Source organism: Cavia porcellus, unplaced genomic scaffold, assembly GCF_034190915.1.
Source record: "Cavia porcellus strain 051 isolate PalLab524CR breed Dunkin Hartley unplaced genomic scaffold, mCavPor4.1 scaffold_26, whole genome shotgun sequence".
Classification (NCBI taxonomy): Eukaryota; Metazoa; Chordata; class Mammalia; order Rodentia; family Caviidae; genus Cavia; species Cavia porcellus.
The window spans coordinates 17,460,643-17,482,237 of record NW_026947509.1 but is presented as its reverse complement, the minus strand read 5'-3'; the positions used below and the strand labels follow the sequence as shown (position 1 = coordinate 17,482,237).

General features: G+C 36.7%; 1 protein-coding gene across 2 annotated transcripts in view; it reads left to right on the top strand.

The window, feature by feature from the left end:
* The first annotated feature begins 363 nt into the window (after nucleotides 1–363).
* The window catches only part of Ahctf1 (AT-hook containing transcription factor 1), a 67,769-nt gene continuing 46,537 nt past the window's right edge, over nucleotides 364–21,595 (top strand). The window contains exons 1-7 of one of the 2 annotated variants that reach the window (XM_063236772.1): nucleotides 364–1,088; nucleotides 9,385–9,512; nucleotides 11,418–11,671; nucleotides 14,304–14,484; nucleotides 15,852–16,059; nucleotides 18,039–18,155; nucleotides 21,141–21,225. In XM_063236772.1, the coding sequence (XP_063092842.1) occupies nucleotides 9,392–9,512; nucleotides 11,418–11,671; nucleotides 14,304–14,484; nucleotides 15,852–16,059; nucleotides 18,039–18,155; nucleotides 21,141–21,225 (966 nt within the window). In that variant the 5' untranslated portion in view covers nucleotides 364–1,088; nucleotides 9,385–9,391. Of the gene's footprint in view, nucleotides 1,089–1,124; nucleotides 1,513–9,384; nucleotides 9,513–11,417; nucleotides 11,672–14,303; nucleotides 14,485–15,851; nucleotides 16,060–18,038; nucleotides 18,156–21,140; nucleotides 21,226–21,595 lie in introns of those variants that run through there. The other variant, XM_063236771.1, reaches the window with a different exon arrangement.

Genomic DNA, 21,595 nt, shown 5'->3' with positions numbered 1-21,595 from the left:
ATCTTAGCAGTAAGAGAGTAGCCTGCTAGCATCGTCACTCTGCTATGTTATAATCTTCTTATTTGCTACAGAGTATTTGGGACACATTGCACATGTATTTGTTTGAAATTCGTTTCAAAGTAAGGTAGTGAATCAAAAAGGTAACAGATTTGGAGTAATTTCTTCTTTATTTTTCTTTCTCCCTGTGAAGGAATTAAACCCACAGTCTTGCGTATACAAGCAAACAGAGCTTGTATCCAACATCAGGTAAAATTTTGACAAAAAGGCTAGATGGAAATGGGGAATCGGTAAGAACCTTTGACCACGAAAGCACGAGGATATTTGAAAAAAAAAATACAGGAAGAGCAAAAGAATTTCCCCAGAAGTCTAGTGCCCTGCTGGGACCTGAAAGCGGGCACAAAAAGAAAAACACGGAGGACAAGTGTAGAACAGAAAGAAAACCACGGATGCCAATGGGGGAAAGATTATTATGGGTTTGTTGATAAAGCGGGGACGCAGCCTGGACGCGGCCACCAGGGGCAGAGTACGATTTCCAACGCCGGAGCAGCCCCACGCGCAAGGCACTGTGGGATTTGTAGTCTTTCTACCCAGTAGCTTCCGTGGGCGGAGAGAGACTCTATTTTACGTAAGTGAGCCGCTCTTCCCAACGCTATTTCCCTTCCCTTCCCTTGCCCCCACCTCCTTTCACAGGAAGTTTGAAATTCCCGCGGAGCCGGCGCCCAGGTCCGGAACGCTCGCGAGAACGTCGACCCCAGCGGCCGCGATCGGCTCCCGGCGTCCCCTCCCTCCCGAGCCTTCCCGCCCCCTCCACCCCCTCCCGCTGAGTCTGGGTGTGTGTGGGTCTCGCGGCGTCCGCCCAGGGTAAATCGTTGAGCGGCGCCGGTGGTGTCCGAGCCTAGGCGGCAAAGTCTCGAGAGGAGGAGGCCCGCGGCGAGGAAAGGGGCAGCGTCTTCACAGCTGAGCGGCGAGCGGGCCCAGGCCGGCGATCCGAGGGGCGCACGCACAGCCCGCGTCTCCCGGGAGATGCTGTGACGGACCCTCGCTTCGCCCCGCGTCCGGGACTCGGTGGCCTGGTCGCGTGCCCTCAGGTACTCCGGGTTGGAGGGGCTGGGCCGCGCGGCGGGGCGGGTTGGTGCGGCCTTGGTCGCTCGGTGCTCAGGCCTCCGCGCGGGGCCTAGGCCGGACGCTCCACGGCGCGGGGAACCTTGGCCTCGAGGGACTCACCGATCGGGCCCGAGGCGGCGCGCGCAGGCGGCGACCAGTACCTCAGGCTGGAACGCCCGGGCGCCGGTTATATAAGGTTGTTCCTGCGGAGCTGCGACACATGGCAGGGAGGCGTCAGCGTTGGATGCCCCCGCCGGCTGTCAGATCCTCGCCTTCCTTAGCGATTCCTTCACGGTCGCCCTCTGGTGCAGTCAGAGCCATGACGGGGCTTCCCCCCGGGGAGGCTTCCGAGGCTTTGAGACTGTCGTGCGTTAGTATGTGGTCCCCGTGTTCGGAGACTTGGTTTGGGTGAGTCCGGGGCAGGGAACAAAGTTTGTGTTGTGATTCGAGATCGTGATTTGATCTGATAAGAGTATTTCTGGGGGCAGGGAGTACTGGAGAATTTGAAGCCAGGGCCTTCGCAGTGAGTTTCATGCCCAGACTTATTTTTTCATTTTTGAAACAGGGTGTCCTGGGTTGTCTTAGTGGGGCACGCCTGCGGCACTCCCAGCACTCTATGAAGCTGAGGCAAGGAACGTCGTCAAGTTAGAGCCCAGTCTAGACAATTTAGCGATACACCCAAAGTGTTGGGAGTGCAGGCGTGCGCCACTCCGACCGGCTGTAATTTTTAAGTTTAAAGTTCGTTCTGGTACGAGAGATTTGGGGCCTACTGGACGCTGAGCTTCCTCGGCTTTTTTTAGTTTTTGAGATGAGATCCTGCAGTTTTACAAGCGGGACACAAAGTTGCCATCCTCCAGCCTATTTGCTCCACAAAGTGCTGGGATTAGGGTTGTATGCCACGGCTCCCGGAGGGATGCAAATCCCTGGAGTTTACCCCGTTTAGGAGGTTGGGGGATAGATCAGTTTTGTACTCATAACAGTTCATACTGGACATGTGCAGTTATAGGAAATGAACATTATTTTTGTTTTTGTTTAGTTTTGATCGTAGTTTACCCCACGTAGGAGGTTGGGGGGGATAGGTCAGTTTTGTACTCATGACAGTTCATACTGGACATGTGCAGTTATAGGAAATGAACGTTGTTTTTGTTTTTGTTTAGTTTTGATAGTAGTTTACCCCACGTAGGAGGTTGGGGGGGATAGGTCAGTTTTGTACTCATGACAGTTCATACTGGACATGTGCAGTTATAGGAAATGAACGTTATTTTTGTTTTTGTTTAGTTTTGATCATAGTTTACCCCACGTGGGAGGTTGGGGGGATAGATCAGTTTTGTACTCATAACAGTTCATACTGGACATGTGCAGTTATAGGAAATGAACGTTATTTTTGTTTTTGTTTAGTCTTGATCGTAGTTTACCCCACGTGGGAGGTTGGGGGGATAGGTCAGTTTTGTACTCATAACAGTTCATACTGGACATGTGCAGTTATAGGAAATGAACGTTATTTTTGTTTTTGTTTAGTCTTGATCGTAGTTTACCCCACGTGGGAGGTTGGGGGGATAGATCAGTTTTGTACTCATAACAGTTCATACTGGACATGTGCAGTTATAGGAAATGAACGTTATTTTTGTTTTTGTTTAGTCTTGATCGTAGTTTACCCCACGTGGGAGGTTGGGGGATAGATCAGTTTTGTACTCATAACAGTTCATACTGGACATGTGCAATTATAGGAAATGAACGTTATTTTTGTTTTTGTTTAGTCTTGATCGTAGTTTACCCCACGTGGGAGGTTGGGGGGATAGATCAGTTTTGTACTCATAACAGTTCATACTGGACATGTGCAGTTATAGGAAATGAACGTTATTTTTGTTTTTGTTTAGTCTTGATCGTAGTTTACCCCACGTGGGAGGTTGGGGGGATAGATCGGTTTTGTACTCATAACAGTTCATACTGGACATGTGCAGTTATAGGAAATGAACGTTATTTTTGTTTTTGTTTAGTTTTGATCATAGTTTACCCCACGTGGGAGGTTGGGGGATAGGTCAGTTTTGTACTCAAAACAGTTCATACTGGACATGTGCAGTTATAGGAAATGAACGTTATTTTTGTTTTTGTTTAGTCTTGATCGTAGTTTACCCCACGTGGGAGGTTGGGGGATAGATCAGTTTTGTACTCATAACAGTTCATACTGGACATGTGCAGTTATAGGAAATGAACGTTATTTTTGTTTTTGTTTAGTTTTGATCATAGTTTACCCCACGTGGGAGGTTGGGGGGATAGGTCAGTTTTGTACTCAAAACAGTTCATACTGGACATGTGCAGTTATAGGAAATGAACGTTATTTTTGTTTTTGTTTAGTCTTGATCGTAGTTTACCCCACGTGGGAGGTTGGGGGATAGATCAGTTTTGTACTCATAACAGTTCATACTGGACATGTGCAGTTATAGGAAATGAACGTTATTTTTGTTTTTGTTTAGTCTTGATCGTAGTTTACCCCACGTGGGAGGTTGGGGGGATAGATCAGTTTTGTACTCATAACAGTTCATACTGGACATGTGCAGTTATAGGAAATGAACGTTATTTTTGTTTTTGTTTAGTCTTGATCGTAGTTTACCCCACGTGGGAGGTTGGGGGATAGATCAGTTTTGTACTCATAACAGTTCATACTGGACATATGTAGTTATAGGAAATGAACGTTATTTTTGTTTTTGTTTAGTCTTGATCGTAGTTTACCCCACGTGGGAGGTTGGGGGATAGATCAGTTTTGTACTCATAACAGTTCATACTGGACATGTGCAGTTATAGGAAATGAACGTTATTTTTGTTTTTGTTTAGTCTTGATCGTAGTTTACCCCACGTGGGAGGTTGGGGGGATAGATCAGTTTTGTACTCATAACAGTTCATACTGGACATGTGCAGTTATAGGAAATGAACGTTATTTTTGTTTTTGTTTAGTTTTGATCATAGTTTACCCCACGTGGGAGGTTGGGGGGATAGATCAGTTTTGTGCTCATAACAGTTCATACTGGACATGTGCAGTTATAGGAAATGAATGCTATTTTTGTTTTTGTTTAGTTTTGATCGTAGTTTACCCCACCTGGGAGGTCATAACAGTTCATATTGGACATGTGCAGTTATAGGAAATAAACGTTATTTTTGTTTTTGTTTAGTTTTGATCATGGTGACGGATTCTTGGGTTTCGACAGTTCCTGGCGCGTGCACGCGCGCGCGCGCTCTTCTTCAGTTGCACCCCCCTCCACCGATAGTTTTTAAAAGTCAGTTGGAGGAAGGACGTTGGGTTTTTCGTAGGTCTTTTAGAAGTTCTGGTCTTCAGTTTGTTCCTAATATCCGAAAGGTCTGTGGATTTTAAAAATGTCTTTCATGAGCTCTGACTTAAAAGGTGTAGAGTGAGGAGAAATTAGGATAGGCATACTTATTTCCGAGGACTTCACTTGGATGACAAGAGTGGTAAATGCTGTAAGAAGCCTAAATTCTCTCAGTACTGTTATTTTTAACTTACTTTTTAAATTCTGTTTTTTCGGTAATGTACTAAAATGACCAATTCACATAATTCTGTAAAAATTTGAAATAATACAGCTGTTTGGGGGTACACATATCTTGTTTTAAGAGGAAGTAAAAATGAATAAGGTCCTAAACAGCGCAAATTATCAGGAAATTTTTTCTCCAAAAAAATTAAGTTTAATTTCACTAAATATTTGATCTAGCTTCGTCCTTAGCCCCTTCTCCTGAAGAGGTGCTTAAACTTCTGTTTTTTCACTCATCTTCAGTTTGAAGTGCCATCTTTTTTTCTAGTTCTTAAATTTCAAATCTGCCTTTTCTTTGTGGTACTAAAAATTGAACCCAGAGATACTCTACCACTGAGCCTCATCCCTTTGTGTTCTAACAGGGGCTTCCTAAGTTGTCCAGGTTGAACACAAATTTGAGATCTTCCTGCCTCAGTCTCACTAGGTCCTGGAACTACAGGGCTGAGTCACTTCCCTGACTTTAAATCTGCCTTCTAACTGCCATTTTTCCTTCACACTGTCATTTCCCTTCATTCCACTTTCCTCCTAGGATTTCATAGCATGTTTACCTCTATTGTAACATTTATTTTTTGTGCCTGTTATTCTTATGGTTAATTATAATCTGTTCTAGGATGGAAACTCTTTGAGGTTAGAATAAAGTCCTCTTTTTGCCCTTGTAATATGATGTTTTAAACACAATGATTTGTATTTGTTTTTTGGGGGGATTTTTTTGGTAAGTTAGTTGGTTGTTTTTTGAGACAGGGTCTCACTTTGTAGTTCAGAGTGGCCTTGAACTCACTATGTGACCCAGGCTGGCCTCAGTCTTCCCAGCTTAGCCTTCCACAAACTGAGATTACAGGAGTGGCTAAAGACAGCATTTTAAATATAGTTGATGATTAATAAATGTTTGAATTATTTTGAAAAAAACAACTATTAAACAGTTGGAGGTTTCTGGGGCCAGTGGTAGTTTACATTTAAGCCATAATTCCGTGTTTTTTTAGTAAAAAAAAAAAAGTAAAATTGCATACAGAATGTTATGTAGAGATGTTTGTTAAGTATATTTGCAATATAATTTTTTCTTTTTTTTCAGATAATTATTAGATTAGGTTCAATTTTTTGTGGTAAAATTATTTCTTTGGGGCTGTGCATCAGAAAACTGATTTATGGTATTTTGTTTTAATATTTTAATAGTTCCATGAATTTTGTGCTGTTCTTTAGACTGAAATAGTGTATAGTTAAAAATAAGGCAGACCCAATTTTTTTTTAATTTGATTTTTTTGATTAGCATATGTCCCATGTTTCTGATAGTATTGTCATTAATCTATCCTAATATACTGAATATTTAGACTTGTTGGTTTTGAAGTATTGATTTATGAAATGCCCAATAATAAGAGTGGGTGATTTTATTTTTCCTTTTAGAAATTTATAGTGTAGTGAAGAACACTGGCACACACAAGTTACAGTTATTTTTTGTTTTTTGTTTTTTTGAGATGACAACTTGCTACATTAGGAGATCAAAAAGTCACATTTAGAATTGGTAATATGAATGTAGAAAGAATGCAGATGAGATGAGATCACACTCTGGAAAATTGGTCCTTGAATGGTGGGTGTGACTTTAACAGATGGAGATGATGAACTGTATAATAAAATGAAAATACTAACCCATAGCAAGCTGTTGAATGAAGGGATTTTGGGCAGTATAAAGATATATAGACTGTGGAGGGCTTTGATTGCCTAATGTTGTGGTGTCAATTTCCGTGTATTACTCAAGTTTTCTTGAGGAGAGGAGTGCCATTATCTGTTTGTGTTTTATTCAGGAGATGAACAGCGTTATCATTCATAGCCACAAGAGTTCCTGCTCTTCCCTCTCAGACCTTGAAAAGGAGTTGAAACCTTGTAAATTATTTTTTAGAGGTTGCTGATGCTAACATGTCATAAAACGCTTGGATTTTAGTTAGGTTTGTACGATGCTGAACATAGTATCTTTATCTTTTATGTCTTCATATGAGATTTTTTCACATGCTAAAGTTTTTAAAAGTTATATCAATGTGCTTAAGTTTGTAAAGTCGTTAAGCCTATTTTTGTTTTATAGATTGAAATGCTTAGTTCTAACTTAGAAAAACTTACACTCATGGAACTTTTTTTTGTAAGTTCCTTTGGGTCCCCTCATAGGTCTAGAGTCCCCTTTTCTAGAAGCTTAGTTGAGAAAAGAAGATAGAATATAGAAGTTAACAAATTACATGTATTAGAAAGTGTTAGAACCTGGATTCAGATTTCTATTCAGTTTGAAGTTTGTGCCCTTTTTAATACTCTGGATAGATCTTGTGATTATTGTATACTTGGTATTTCTCAGACAGGAAGACCTTTGAGGAAAAAAAAATTACCCCTTTGAGATAGACATTGAGTCTATGGCCATACTACCCTGAATGCAGCAAATCTTGTCTGAAATAGGTATAGATGTTTTTGGAAGATTCAGAACCCTTTTGTAATCCCTGGGTCACTAAAAGCACTTTTTTTTCCTCACTCTCTTTTGGCTGTATAGAACCCAAACCTAATTAAATAACAGTAGGAAAGTTGTTTTCCTAATTCTTAAGAAACAAGTTTTCTTAGAAGTGAGATGATGGTAATGCACCAAGAAAAGAGAGTTCTGAATTCAGTGTGTACCATAGCACTTTAGGATGCAGTATGCATTTCATGTTGGTTGAATAAATTTAGAAATAGATTCAAAATGTTAAAGGGCTTTATCTGGTGCATGAGGAAGGTAGAAGGGAATTACTAAGAAAACAACAGCTTTAAGAACCCAAAGTTAAATAGTCTTTAACTTCTAACTTTCTAAGGGTACCACTGCTTAGATTATTTACACTGTTCATCTTTTAATAGGCCAGAGTTAATCCCAGCACTCAGTGCTGTAATCCCAGCACTCAGAAGGCTAAGACAAGGTCACTATGAGTTTGGTGCCAACCTGAACTACATAGTGAGATCCTGTTTCAAAAAACTTTTAAATAATAGATATAAAATACTTATTTGGTAAACGGCTTTGAAAGTATTATTTTGTAAGCTATACAGTATTTTTAGTGTTCCTGACTGACTTGTCACTTGAGATCAACTGTGGATTTTTCCACTTATGGTGTCACATTTTGCAAAATGTGGATTTTGGAGGATTTTAGATTTTCAGGTTAGGAATGCTCAACCTGCACTCAACAGAATTTTTAATATTTTTGCCTCATGTTTGCGTCCCTAGGCGATATATTATTTAGTTTTGCTTGTCTTTATGATGTTTCATACATGTAGCTAGTCTGCATGTGTATTCTATTACTTTTATTTAATATTCTGACACTTTATATTGTATATTATAACTAATCAATTATTATTATGGAGTTTTTTATTGAAGTTCAAATTTTACTTTTTTTATTTTTTGACTTAAGATAAAGTCTTGCTGTGTAGTTCAGGCTGGCCTTAAACTCACTATGTAGTCAGGCTGGCTGCAAACTCAGTAATCCTTACCTCTGTCACCCAAATGCTGAGATTGCAGTATTTCTAATTTTTAGAGCGTTTTAAAAAAAATTTAGTGGGCCATTTTTCTTATAACTTTTATGGTTTCCTTCTCATCAAGCTAATCTTTGATTTCCATAAACACATTAGACATTTTCTATTCACTGATAATTTCTATATCTGAAGACTTTGGTAGTCTGATTCTTTGGGGGCTGTTGATCATTATTTTGATTGTGAGCTTATTTTCTTTGAAACTTCATCCTTGAGAATTCCTTGAAATTCCAGAGGATATTTATTTGTTTCTGTGGGTTGTTTGATGTCTTACCAACTTCTGAGACTTTACTACTTCATAATAAATTCTTCACCTGAGGATTACAGCTTGTATTTATTCTGGTCATAAATTTGTGTGAAGGGTATTTTCTTTTTCTGAGTAGAGACTCAAAGCCATGGCAAAATAGATAGCTATATAGTAGTACTTCCCATTCTGCATTAATAAGTGTTTCTGTCATTTATGTGGTGATATATTATATAGCCCTGTGGAATTTAATGGGGGTGAGGGAGGTTCTTACTTTGCGTTAGCTTTTACCCCTAAGCTTTATCTTCTGCCTCTGTAAAATTCAAGACTGCTCAAAACAAGATGAGGGTCACCAGGATTAGATTTGGTAGTTAATACTCAAGACCAAAGCAGGTTAAATCCTCCCCAAATTCCTACCTTCTCTTCATTTTATGCTTTGCCAACTTACTCAAAAAGATAGTTTTATATTTTGATTGTTTACAGTGGAGACAGATCATTTAGGATATCTAGTTTTCATATTTTGAGAATGGGGTTAAACATACAAATCCAGTTTTTGTGTTATGGGTTTGGACTTTTTAAAATGAGCTTTCTTTTTACTGAAGAGGTAATTTTTGGAAAACAAATTAGTTTGTCCCTCTGATTTTCTGAAAATAGGTTAGGCAATAAAGTGAATGGGATTGAACTAGTTTTCAAACAGTATAGGGAATAAAGCATATTCTTAGGACATGTGGTTTAATAAACCTTTATGTTACTAAGACTGTTTGAGAATGCTTTCTTAAGGAATGTTTCCTTAGGGGAGAATATCTCAGACCTAATTGTATTTAAAAATGTATTTTATTACCAGATTTTAGTTTTATTTTACTGACTTTGGTGTGGTAGCTCTTTTTCTGGTATGGTCCAGGTTGGAAATAATTGTGTGATACAGTAGTTTACATGTAACATAATAATGTTATCTTTTAAAAATATTTGCAGTGGAAATATGCGAGACTTAATAGCTCAAGTGACTAGTGAGCTTCTACGTTTCCCACAAGTGACTATTCAAGCCCTTGGAGAAGATGAAATAACATTAGAATCTGTGCTGCGGGGAAAATTTGCTGCAGGTAAAATAATGTTGCTCAAAACTTACCAATTTGACTGATTTTAAAAGATAAGTATAAGTGTATGTTATAGTTTCTTTAACGTGAAAGAAAAAACAGCAGATCCTGTGTAGGGTGGCCTCATGACATTTACATAAGTAATACCTCTGTACACTAGAATACATTATTTATCAATGTCTGGAGGATTATTAATTTTTCTTTATTAAAATACATATTTGTATATCTGTGTCTTTTGGTATTGAATGTATTTGCAAAGTAGAGATACACATCTGATTTTCTTATTATAATTAGTAAGTTTTATTGGATGATGAGTTTGGATTAGGGCATTAACAATCTTATGAATAGAAAAGTCTAATTTTAGGACCCTTGATAATAAAAGTATTTATTTTCAGAAAGTCTTATTTCCTAATCCCACTAATCTGAACATGAACTTAATTTACAGTTTTTAGATTATGGACTACAGCAGAGAACCATATGAAAGCAGCCATTATAGATTTTATTATAATGAAAAATATTGGTGAAAACTTCTGAAAATGAATTTTACAGCCATCCTTCCCATCAGGAAAGCAGCAAAGTGTATATATCAGTCTTGTAGCCATTTATAGTTTTTTATTTTGACTATTAAAATTAGTGACAGTATTTACTTATATGCCAGGCATTCTTACAGGTTTTCATTGAGGTAGGTATAAAACTTCTCTAAGTAGACAGTGTTCTATGTAGCTGAGAATCAAGTGGGCTAAATAATTACACAGTGATCCTAATTACACAGCTAAGAAGTGGTAGAAAGGCATTTTGAATCCTGGTATTCAGGGTCTCTATCTTGTTTCTTAAACTGCAGTGTATAGCATTCCTCAACTAACAGTAACCCATCAGGTATATTCAGCTGTCTGGATACAGTATGGACACCATTTATTTAGTTGCACAAGTGAAAATTCAAGATACATTCTAGATTTTCTGTGTCATTCACCTCTCCCTCTTTAATTCATCAACAAACAAAGCCTGCTAGTTTTATTGCTAACATGAATCTCTATGGACACTGCTTGTTGCTATCCACAGACACCAGTGAATCATCTCCTTGTATTTTATACTTCCTTTTGTTCATTCTTTGCTTCTGGTAACACTTAAAAATACATCAGATTGTTACTGACCTACTTTAAATGCTCTGGTAACTTCACATTATAGGCAGAATAAAATTTAAACATGACCAGCAGGTCAAGGAGTTCCTGTTTGGCTAATGTCTTGTTTTCTCAGAGTGTGAACTCTAGGATTAATATACTGTTATATTTTGTAGCTCTGTTTTTATGTGTGTGTGTGTGTGTGTGTGTGTGTGTCACTATGGATTGAACCCAGGGTTTTATAATAAGCTACATTTTTCAGTCTTTTTAAATATTTTACTGTGTGACAAGGTCTCACAGAGTCCTAAGTTGCCTAGAGGGGGTTCAGACTTGTGATCTTTTTGCCTCAGCCTCCCAGAGTACCAGGATTACAGGTGGGCACCACCGAGCTGGGCTAGGCAGTGTGTGATACAGTGGTGAAAGTATGAGATTTGGAATTAAGATAGACTGGAAGTATACTTCAGTACCCTGTTACTTTGTAAGTGTGACTTTGTATAAGTTGAATTCAGTTGCCTTATCTCTGTTGTATCATGATGAGTAGATGAAATAATGTATTCATGTACATAGTATGGTATTTTTACTGAAGATTATTATAGTTGTACTCAGTTTATTAATTTGAAGACTCACTCTGTTCAATAAGTGCTTAGATTTCAAATTGGAGGGTGGGAGAGGTGATATATAAAGTTCCGTGTTAATGAGCTATGTATTATATATTTATATATGTGAAAAAGCTAACTTGTTTACTTTTGTTGTGTACATACATTATATATTTGCTTGTTTCCCCTCCCCCCAGGGAAAAATGGACTTGCTTGTTTGGCTTGTGGTCCACAGCTTGAAGTTGTCAACTCTGTCACAGGAAAGCGGTTGTCTGCATATAGATTCAGTGGATTAAATGAACATCCTCCTATAGTCCTTGCGGTGAAAGAATTCTCTTGGCAGAAGAGAACTGGATTACTAATAGGATTGGAGGAAGCAGAAGGGAGTGTTCTCTGTCTTTATGACCTGGGTATATCAAGAGTGGTTAAAGCAGTTATTCTTCCTGGAAGGGTAGGTACTGTTTAAGACACTTGTATATTCTACTTACTAAAGAAAGGCTCCCAAGGATGTATTTACTTGGAAAATGTATTGAACTTTGCATTTAACATTAATCTCCATTTATGTATAGATGACTTTTCATAAAAAGTTAAGATGTTAATAAAAGAACTTAACATTTAAGCTATAACTTGTTCTTGGCTAGAAAATGTAAAGGAAAAATAGTAACGAATGACATGTGATGTTCTTAATTTTTTTATGTGAAAAGTATCATCTGAGACTTGTTCTTATCCCTCATATTCTATGAATACATTCAGCTTATAAAAATATATTTGTTACTAGAAGTTTTTAGAACATTTCTTCTTTTTGAGCTTGTAACTGGAGCAATATGAAAAATATCTTAACTATTAAGATTTTAATAATATATTTAATGGTTCATTTATAGTCATCATTTATTCTAATGTATGTATGCCTTTCATATGCCTGATATCTTAACCAATAATAACTCTAAATTCTAGGCTGTGTAACAGATTTATTGCTGCTTTTCTATGTGTATCTAGTTAGAAAAGAAGTGTATACTTAAAAATATACACAGGGACACAAATATAAAATCATGACAGAGAATTGGGTTCTGTGGTGCATAATCACAGCTACTTGAGTTTGAGGCCATCCTAGACAACATGGCTTAACCCCACCTGAAAAAAAAAAAAAAACCACCCCAAAACACAAAACCAAGCAAATCATCAGTGAAATTCCCTTAATACATGATGTGTAGAGGTATACCTTTCCATGTATATGTACACATATAATGTATATATTATATGACGTATTTATTGTGTATATTATATATTTACATCATGTGATGTACATATATGATGAGAAAAGTCATTAGAATAGAATTTCTAAAGTTAAAAGCAAGCTTCATGACTGATTGTTGAAAAACTGAGGCATAATGAGATAATGTAGAGGACCAAACTAGTCTGTAGTCTGGTGTCTTATATGTCCCTGTGAATGGTGATGAGCACAATAGAGCAGAAAAAATTTAGAGGCAGAATTAACTTAGTGTATTGAGTGCTTACTATAGTATAAGTCCAGCTATGTACTAATTCTGGGGATAAATTAATTGAACTTGATCCAACTTTCAAAGCATAAAATTGCAGTCTAGTTGATTATAAAATATTTTGTTAAATTGAAGCACTGGGATGTGAATAATTTCTACTCAAAAAGGTTGGATATTTCAAGCAAAGAAAGTAACAGTACTGGAAGCATTTGGGAAATGACTTAATTTAGAACTACTGGGGGTGAAGGAGAGGAGGAAGTGGGAGCTAAAAATAGAATTCAGATTGTGAATGTCCTTGTTTTTAATTAGGGGCCTTCTCTCCTAAGTGTGTAGTGATTTAAGTTTTAAGCAGAACTCTAAAAGCCCCTTAGATTGAGTCTGGAAAGGTGTTGTAAAAGGAAAAACAAGGAGATGGTTGTAATCAAGGTAAATAATATGAATTGAACCAACAAAATGACAATATAAATGGAGAAGAAACATATTCAAAGATACTCAGAAGGTAACTTCCTGACAGAACTCACTGATCATTTTAAATAAGAGAAACTGAGTTGAGTGTGGTCACACACAGCTATAATCTCAGCTCTCTGGAATACTGAGGCAAGAGGATCACAAGTTTGGAGCCCAGTTAGGGTGACTTAGTGAGACCCTGTCTTAGAAAGTTGGGGAGGTGCTGGGACTGTAGCTCAATGAGAAGACCTTGATTTAATCCACAGTACCACAATGGGGAAAAGAAATTAAGGAGGAACAAGAGTTAATTAATTTCTGGTTGCTCAGTTCAGTGGATGGGTGATAAAGGAAAAAAGAACTAAAGTTACTGTCAAAGAAAGTCAAACCAACTAGTTTTTGAGTAGAAGCATAGTATTCTAAATGTTTTACATTGCCTCTTCTAGAATTAAAGTAATGTTATAATCACTTCATATAATATTTGCATAAGGAATGCAAACAGACAGTTTTATACCTCTCACTGGGGAATTAAACAGATACGCTATATTATTATAGATACTACCACAATTAAAATCTGTGAAATTATAGCTTTCAGGATTAGTAGCATTGCATAATCTTTTGTGTACTAATGATATAAAGAGCTGGGCTTTTGTCTGTAAAATAAATTATAGCCTCAAAATTTTAATCTTACATATTTTGGGCAAGGTTGGTTTTTTTGTTGTTGTTTCATTTTAAAGAGTATACAGTACATTTTTCTGGAACGGTTTGTTTTTACTCTTAAGTTGTATACTCCTTGTGTGTTTGTGGCTGGGAACTTTAAAGTGAAACTAATTTGAGTTAATGCTTAATGATTTTACGGTTTTTATAATTTGACTCATGTTCTAAGCCTCAGGTTATTTCATCTTGAAACAGATAATTACATAAACTCCAGTATCAAAGGATTGTTGTGAAGGTTAAATGAGTTGTTAGTATAGTAACTGGCATCCATTAAGGTTTTAATAAATATCATTATATAACTTAAAAATATATTAAGTAATAGTTATAATTCCTAGTATATATGAAGATTTCATTGTTAAAACTGCTTTAATTTTTTTATGTACTGTTGGTTATCTTTTCCAACCAATCATGCATTCTGTTTTCTAGGTAACAGCTATTGAACCTATAATTAGTCATGGAGGAGCCAGTGCAAGCACTCAGCATTTACACCCAAGCCTGCGATGGCTTTTTGGTGTGGCAGCTGTGGTAACTGATATTGGACAGATCCTTCTTGTTGACCTGTGTTTGGATGACTTATCATGCAATCAAAATGAAATAGAAGCATCAAGTAATTAGTTATTTTTTATACTTGAAACTAAAAATTGAGCGTTTGAATATTCTGATTCAGTGGAATATTTTTTAAAGTGGCTTCAAGTTTTACGTGGTATAGTAAATAGTTTGCATATTTGTATTTCTTTTGTTTTATGTTCCCACTGCTGTGAATTATTCTTGCATGGGTTCTCTATTTTGTCAGTGTTCACATGCTAAAGTAGGCCTTGAAAAAGGTAGGATTGTTAATCTCTTTGCATATACATATATTTATGCTTTATTCTTAAGTAAATTTGGGGATAAGGGCTGAAAATATAGTCTTAAAACTTCCAGCCAGTGTAAAATTCTCCAGCCATACAGGATTTATAATTGTTAAAGCAAATAAAAATAGATACTATCTGCATTTTATCTAACTTATAGTGAGTATAACTTACAAAAATTGTTGGTATAGTAAAACTGATTGATTCAAACTAAGTGGTAGAAAAATCTGACCAGAAATAGACCAAAGAACCAAATGTGTCATTGACTGGCATAATTAAGAAGTTGTTCATTTGGTAGAATGCCTCACTTTTTGTAATTAACTTAAGACTAGGGGTACAGCTTAATACTTGGTAGTGCACATCTTTGTAAGTAAGGGACCCAAGGTTTCATCTCCAGTACCACAAAACAGTAATAATTCAAGACTATTAACTGTGTGGTTTGATGAGGGTCATTTATATTTTTTGTAAATGTAAGTTAGCTTTGAGTAAAGATTAATGTTTTACATTTTGATGAAGATACTTTGGAGCCTATTTGTTATCTGACACTCATTAGTAAAGATGTACAGGAATTATCCACATATCTCCTGTTTGAGGCCTGGAATCAGGCATTCCTTCAAAGAGGTTGTTCTAAATTTGAATCAAGCAGTAGTCAATCTGGGTGTGGATTCACACACCTGTAGTCCCAGCACTCCGAAGGCTCAGGCAGGAGGATTGCTGCAAGTTCGAGGACAGTCTGAACTGCATGCATAGTGAAACCCTGTCTCAAAATGACCAGAATACCATTGTTTTTAAAATAAATAATCAGCCTTATGTGTGATTGGCCAGGAAATCAATACTTAAAAGAGATCCCGCTGAACATAATATTGGACTTGTACTAAATTTTTAAAACTATGCAATTGTGCTTTTGAACTATACATTAAAATAGGTAAAGATAAGGATGGCTATTTTCCAGTTCAGCATTCTTTATCATTACTTTTTATTTTAATTGACACAGTTGACCTTTTTTATGATTTGACTAATTGATGACAAGTTTGCTTTTTTGTTGCCTATAGTTTCTTTCTGTCAGTTTCTTTGTGTTCCTTCCATCCATAGTTTTTAATTATACTTGCTTTATTTCTCATTTTAGACCTTGAAGTTGTAACTGGTATCCCGGCTGAAGTGCCACACATTAGAGAGAGTGCAATGCGAGCTGGGCGCCATCTGTGTTTCCAGTTAGTAAGCCCATCCGGAATAGCTGTTTCTACTCTTAGTTACATTAACAGGACAAACCAACTTGCTGTAGGTTTTTCTGATGGCTACCTAGCACTTTGGAATATGAAAAGCATGAAAAGAGAGTAAGTGTAACTTTTCTTCCTATGTGGGTTATTTGTTTTGAGACAGGGTCTTACCATGTACAGGCTGCTCCTGAACTCATTTTGTAGCCCATACTGGCCTCGAATTGCAGCAGTCCTCCTGCCTTGGCCTTTCAAGTGCTAGGATTATAGGCATGTACCATCCCACCTGGGTTTTTATTTGTTTTTGAAGACAGGGTCTTTCCATGTTGTCCAGGCCAGCCTTGAACTCCCTGTGTAGCTCGGGCTGACTTCAAATTTGTGATCCTCCTTCCTTTACCTCCTGGGTATAGGGATTGCAGGCAGGTAGCACCACACCTGGCTTCTTGTTTGATTATTGGTCTTTCTTTTTTCAGTATATATCTTACATTAAATTGTTTGCAAATTAGCAAGAGAAAGATAATTGACCATGAGTAACTTTTCATTGTATTCCATCATAATTTGATATGATAAGGAAGTGATTTAGAACATGAATTTAATCTGATTTGCTCATACTGTATGTATAATCTGTGGCTAAACTATTTGTGTAGTATGAAATCTTTCAGAAATATATTTTATCACATGCTATGAAAAATAGAGGTCTGTTATGTGTTCTTAATAGATGGAAAAAAATTTTAAAAATCAAAGTCATAAAATACTTTTTTAAAATTTTTTGTCAATAATTCCCCCAAAATATGATTAAATTGAAACTTTTATCTTTGAAGCTAAATTCTCTATATTACATGGTGGCGCACACCTATAATCCTAGTATTCCAGGAAGCTAAGGCAGGAGGATTGCAAGGTTGAGCTCAGCCTGAGCCATTTAGGCCCCTCTCACAAATAGAAAAAAAGTGGGAATGTAGCCCAATGCTTTGACCCTGGGTTTAGTTCTCAATATCACGCTCATACACACACAGAAGAAAAGCCTGTAGGTAGCAAATAGATTTTTTAGTTACATAGATTTTTTAGTTATATAGATGCCTGCTTGGCACTTAGGATCTTAATTTCTACTTGGAGCATATTGATGTATTTATTTCACCTCTGTTTGCTTTTATCCTTTTACCAACTCTGATTTTTTTAATTGCACCTAAAGCAGTCCTAGATAAACCCGGCTTTTATAGCATTGATTTCTTAATATTATTATGGTTTTGCTAATTATGTCTCTTCCTTCTTTTATGGTACTGGGGATTGAACCCTGGATCTGGTACTTGGTAGGCAAGCACTTGTACACTGAGCTGTCTCCCAGGCCCTTCTTTATTTTGACTGAGTTGCCCTTACGACCCTTCAACTTTGTAATTCTTCTACCTTATCCTTTAAAGTAGCTGAGATCATAGGCATGTGCCACCATAGCCAGCATGGCTAATTATGCTTTTTAAGTGGCTTATGGGAACTCCAGTTTCTTACTTACCTTCTTTTTTGGCAATGGGAAACTGACTTTAAACCCATGTGGCTAAATTTGGAAGATGTGGCCACTTTTCATTTTCGTAGGACATTTATTAGAGAGTGGTAGTGACATACATAGGTGTGGATCTTTGTTTTTTTTAATAGATCATACTCATAAGTGAAATAAACTCACATTTAATAGATCATACTCATAAGTGAAATAAACTCACATTTGTAAATATCATATTGTCTCCTTAGTGTGAAAAACAACCCCGAAAGTAGTAAGACCCAAATTGTACAATAGATACTGTGATAATGAAAGGGAAAGAAAGTGCTCAAAAGGAAAGAACAACTGGTGTGGATCTTGAGAACTAGATCACACATAATAAATACTCGCATATGGTGCAGTAATTATCATCCCAGTTCTGTGAATTCTGTGGGGGCGGTAATAGGTAAGATGGCCATACTTTTGGTGTCTTATGCCAGTGTATTTTTAAAGGTAAGATGAATTGGCAATGTCTCCCAAATCACTTCAGGGGTTGTGTAAACAGTAGTTTCTTAACCCCCAAATTTCCCTAAAATAGTAACTTAAGAATATCCTAAATTTTTGTCTGTTTTAGATATTACACACAATTGGAAGGTGGAAGGGTTCCTATATATGCCGTAACTTTTCAAGAACCTGAGAATGATCCTCGTAATTGCTGTTACTTGTGGGCTGTTCAATCTACACAAGATAGGTTAGTGTGATACATGTGGTTTTAAAAGTGTTTGTCAAATGGAACAGTTAATTTCCTTTGGGAAGCTTTATATTTTATTTCTTTTAGCAAAGGCAACTTGATTCTTTCTGTAAATTAACAAGTAGGGGTTGAAGTTACTTAAAAGTTAAATGATTGTTTTTACATATTTGAGTAATTGTAGTAGCCGTAAGAGGAAATTGTGTTTAGTTGACTTGGTTCAAGCATTATTGCAAAGGATAACCCAGTACAGATAAATATCCAATTTATTGTTACCTTTAGTGGTTTTTATGGCCCAATTTATAATCTCATTATTTTCCCACTTCTGTTGTCATGCTTGTTTTCTGTCATTTATTCCTACTGTATTTGCTACTGTATGGTCCTTGATTTTTACAGTACATTTCTGTAATTCGGCTAATCTTTCTGAGGTTTTCTGAAATTTTGTTCCATCTTTTGTTTATGAGAAATCATTCAGTTCAATTTTTAGCTGGTTAAGCATACTCATTTCCAGTCCTGAAATAGTTCAGGTATTACTCATTTTAGGAGTTCTTTCTTTGATGGTGAGACAGTTTTGTGATATAAATGCTGTGTCTTGCTTACTATTCTTAGTAGTTTCCCTTTATAGATCCTTCCTAAGATTCTAGATACCTGAACTTAAGTCATTTTGGGTTTTTGTGTTAGATTGCCCTATTTCTTTTTTTTTGTCTTTTTCCTTTTTATCGGTACCGGGGATCAAACTCACGACTGCCTGCTTGCAAGGCAGGCGCTTATGCCGCTGAGCTAAATCCCCAGCCCCTAGATTGCCCTATTTCTTGATTTTTGTCTTACTCTATACCAGTGATACCGAACCGTTTAGAACTTTCAGTGATATAAACAGCCCACTGCTGCACGCATGTCTTCAATTTGCCATCACTGCCCTTTGCTGTAAGGAATAATTGAATGAAAATTTGGTTTGCCCCTTTTGAAATTTATCAATCATATAGAAAATTGAAATGAAAATACACAAACCACCATTGAATCATATCATATTCCAATCTGTCTGGTTGTAAATATGGATCATTGACTTGAAAACTATGATTCTTTTTTTTTTTTTTTTTTTGTCTTTTTCGTTTTTATCGGTACCAGGGATCAAACTCACGACTGCCTGCTTGCAAGGCAGGCGCTTATGCCGCTGAGCTAAATCCCCAGCCCCGAAAACTATGATTCTTAAAGGCCTTCAGTGATAGGGAGTGAAAGAGGAAGGCTTTTATTGAAACAGCTTTTGTATTCCTTTTATTTTTCCTTCTGATATTTTCCATGGGGAGATGATTTCTATAAGCTTTTATGTATACTAAAATATAAATTTACATCAATAAGAGAAGTAGTGTGGTACCTTTTCCCCCAAGAAAACAATCATTTGAGCAAAAAAAGAGAGAAAATAAGAATTATTATAGAGTGAACCTAACACTGTGTTATTGCATAGGTATAGTTTTCACTTATTATCATTAAAAACATATTTAGCTATGTAATGAGAAAAAGTGAATAAAAATGATTGGTATTTCCTTTAATGTTCATTGCATATGCTCTGTCCCGTTGAGTATTTGGTTTTTAGAGGTCATTTGTTTTTGCTTTATGGTCATGTTGGTCATTCAGTATGGTCATATGGTTATTCAATATGGTTTTGGTCATCTACCATGTATCTGTAATTGCCCTAGGAAATATAGGAATACATAAGGCAGATTAAATTTCTGTTCTTTACATTCCAGTGAAGAAAAGAGATAGTAAGTATTATGTGTATTTCCTATAAATTTATATGTGATGTTACATGCTAAAAATAAAAGTTGGGAAAGGGGATATAGAGGGGAATACAAGGATTTGTAGTTTTAGGTTATTAGAGTTGGGAGAGGGACTGGGGAGAGCTGTGGGAAGATAGGGGAGTTAAGTCAATTGTATCTTAGGAAAAGCAACCAGATGGACAGAGCGCAGAGTAGTTGTAGATAAGGGCAGAAAAAATAGTGTTTATTTGCCTGTAGTTTGTATAAAGCCTGGCTAAGGAAAGGTTGAATTTTCTATGCCTACCTCAAGCCAGTTAAATCAGTTTTTGGTGTCATGACCTAAGAAATAGTGATGACCTAAGAAATCACTAGAAATAGTGATTTCTAGTGATTCTAATAGTAAATAACCAAGGTTGAAATCTACTAGCTTAGAGTGAAAATGACTGGAGAAAAGAAGGTTGTTAAGAACTGTTTTGAGAACCTTTCCGGTAGAGATACTTTTGAGATTAAGAACAAGAGTCAGGGTAGCCAGCAAAGGACTGAGGAGTGGATAATGTCATGTTGGAAGCCAAGTAAATAATCTTTTAAGAAAGCTTAGCTATTCGTAATAAGATTCAAAGTCACACAACATGACTCTGCATAGCTGTATATATCACTATGCTCTCTATTTCAGAAATGCATGGTTGTTCTAGTACCTTTACCTTGCATCTTTGTAAGTCCTTATCTTCATGGTCCAGAGCAACATCTTCATTTTAAGTAGAGGTGTAACAAGATGGAGAAGAGACCAAAAAGAAGAAACGGCAAAGGACATGTTATCTGCAAAGCAAGGGTTGCTGTAGTAGCCATGGGATAATTGCTTACCTTTTGTTGGCCAGAACCCTTGCCTACACAGCTCCTGTACCTAGCTGGGAGTGAACCTGCAAGAGATTAGTTACTTTAGGTATCCATATGTCATAAGACATACTGGTGGAAGGAACAATATTTGAAAAAAAAATAATGGGTAAGAAGTTATAGTTGATGTTAGATAGATACTATCTAAAGTATGCAAATTATGTTAGCCCAGTTAGAATCAATAAAAAGTAAAAGTTACTATTTCGAAGGACTACATTTTGTGAAAACAACCACATAAAGATTTTTTAATATGCAGTGTTGGTATGCAGAAAATTCAGATGGTAAGTGATGCTTAATGTTTTAATGTGACATTTAGTATGTCTCCTCAATTTGTTTCTTTCAGTGAAGGTGATATTTTGAGTTTACATTTGCTTCAACTGGCCTTTGGTGATAGAAAATGTTTGGCCTCAGGACAAATCTTATATGAGGTAAATAATAAGTACAGTCTTAACATTTGGTTCTTTCCCCTCTATTTTAAGTGTTTTGTCATTCGTTCAAGATACTGAAAAGTTATGTTCAAGTTGGTACTATATTTGTATTATAGTAGAAGTACTAGATTAATGATCCTGAGATCTGCAGTTTAATTCACTTGGTTTACAAGTAGCATTCCTCTTCAGATATCATTTTCTTCTATAATGAGAGAATTGGACTAGACTCAAGTTTGTGGTCTAATTAGTACCCTCCAAAAATAATCTTTTGATGCTGTAACGTATCAAGCAGTAAGTCCACTGACTATAAGCTCATCCACTAGATTCTCAGATGGCTACCTGTGTTTGGCAAAAGTTCTGTGAAAGCAGA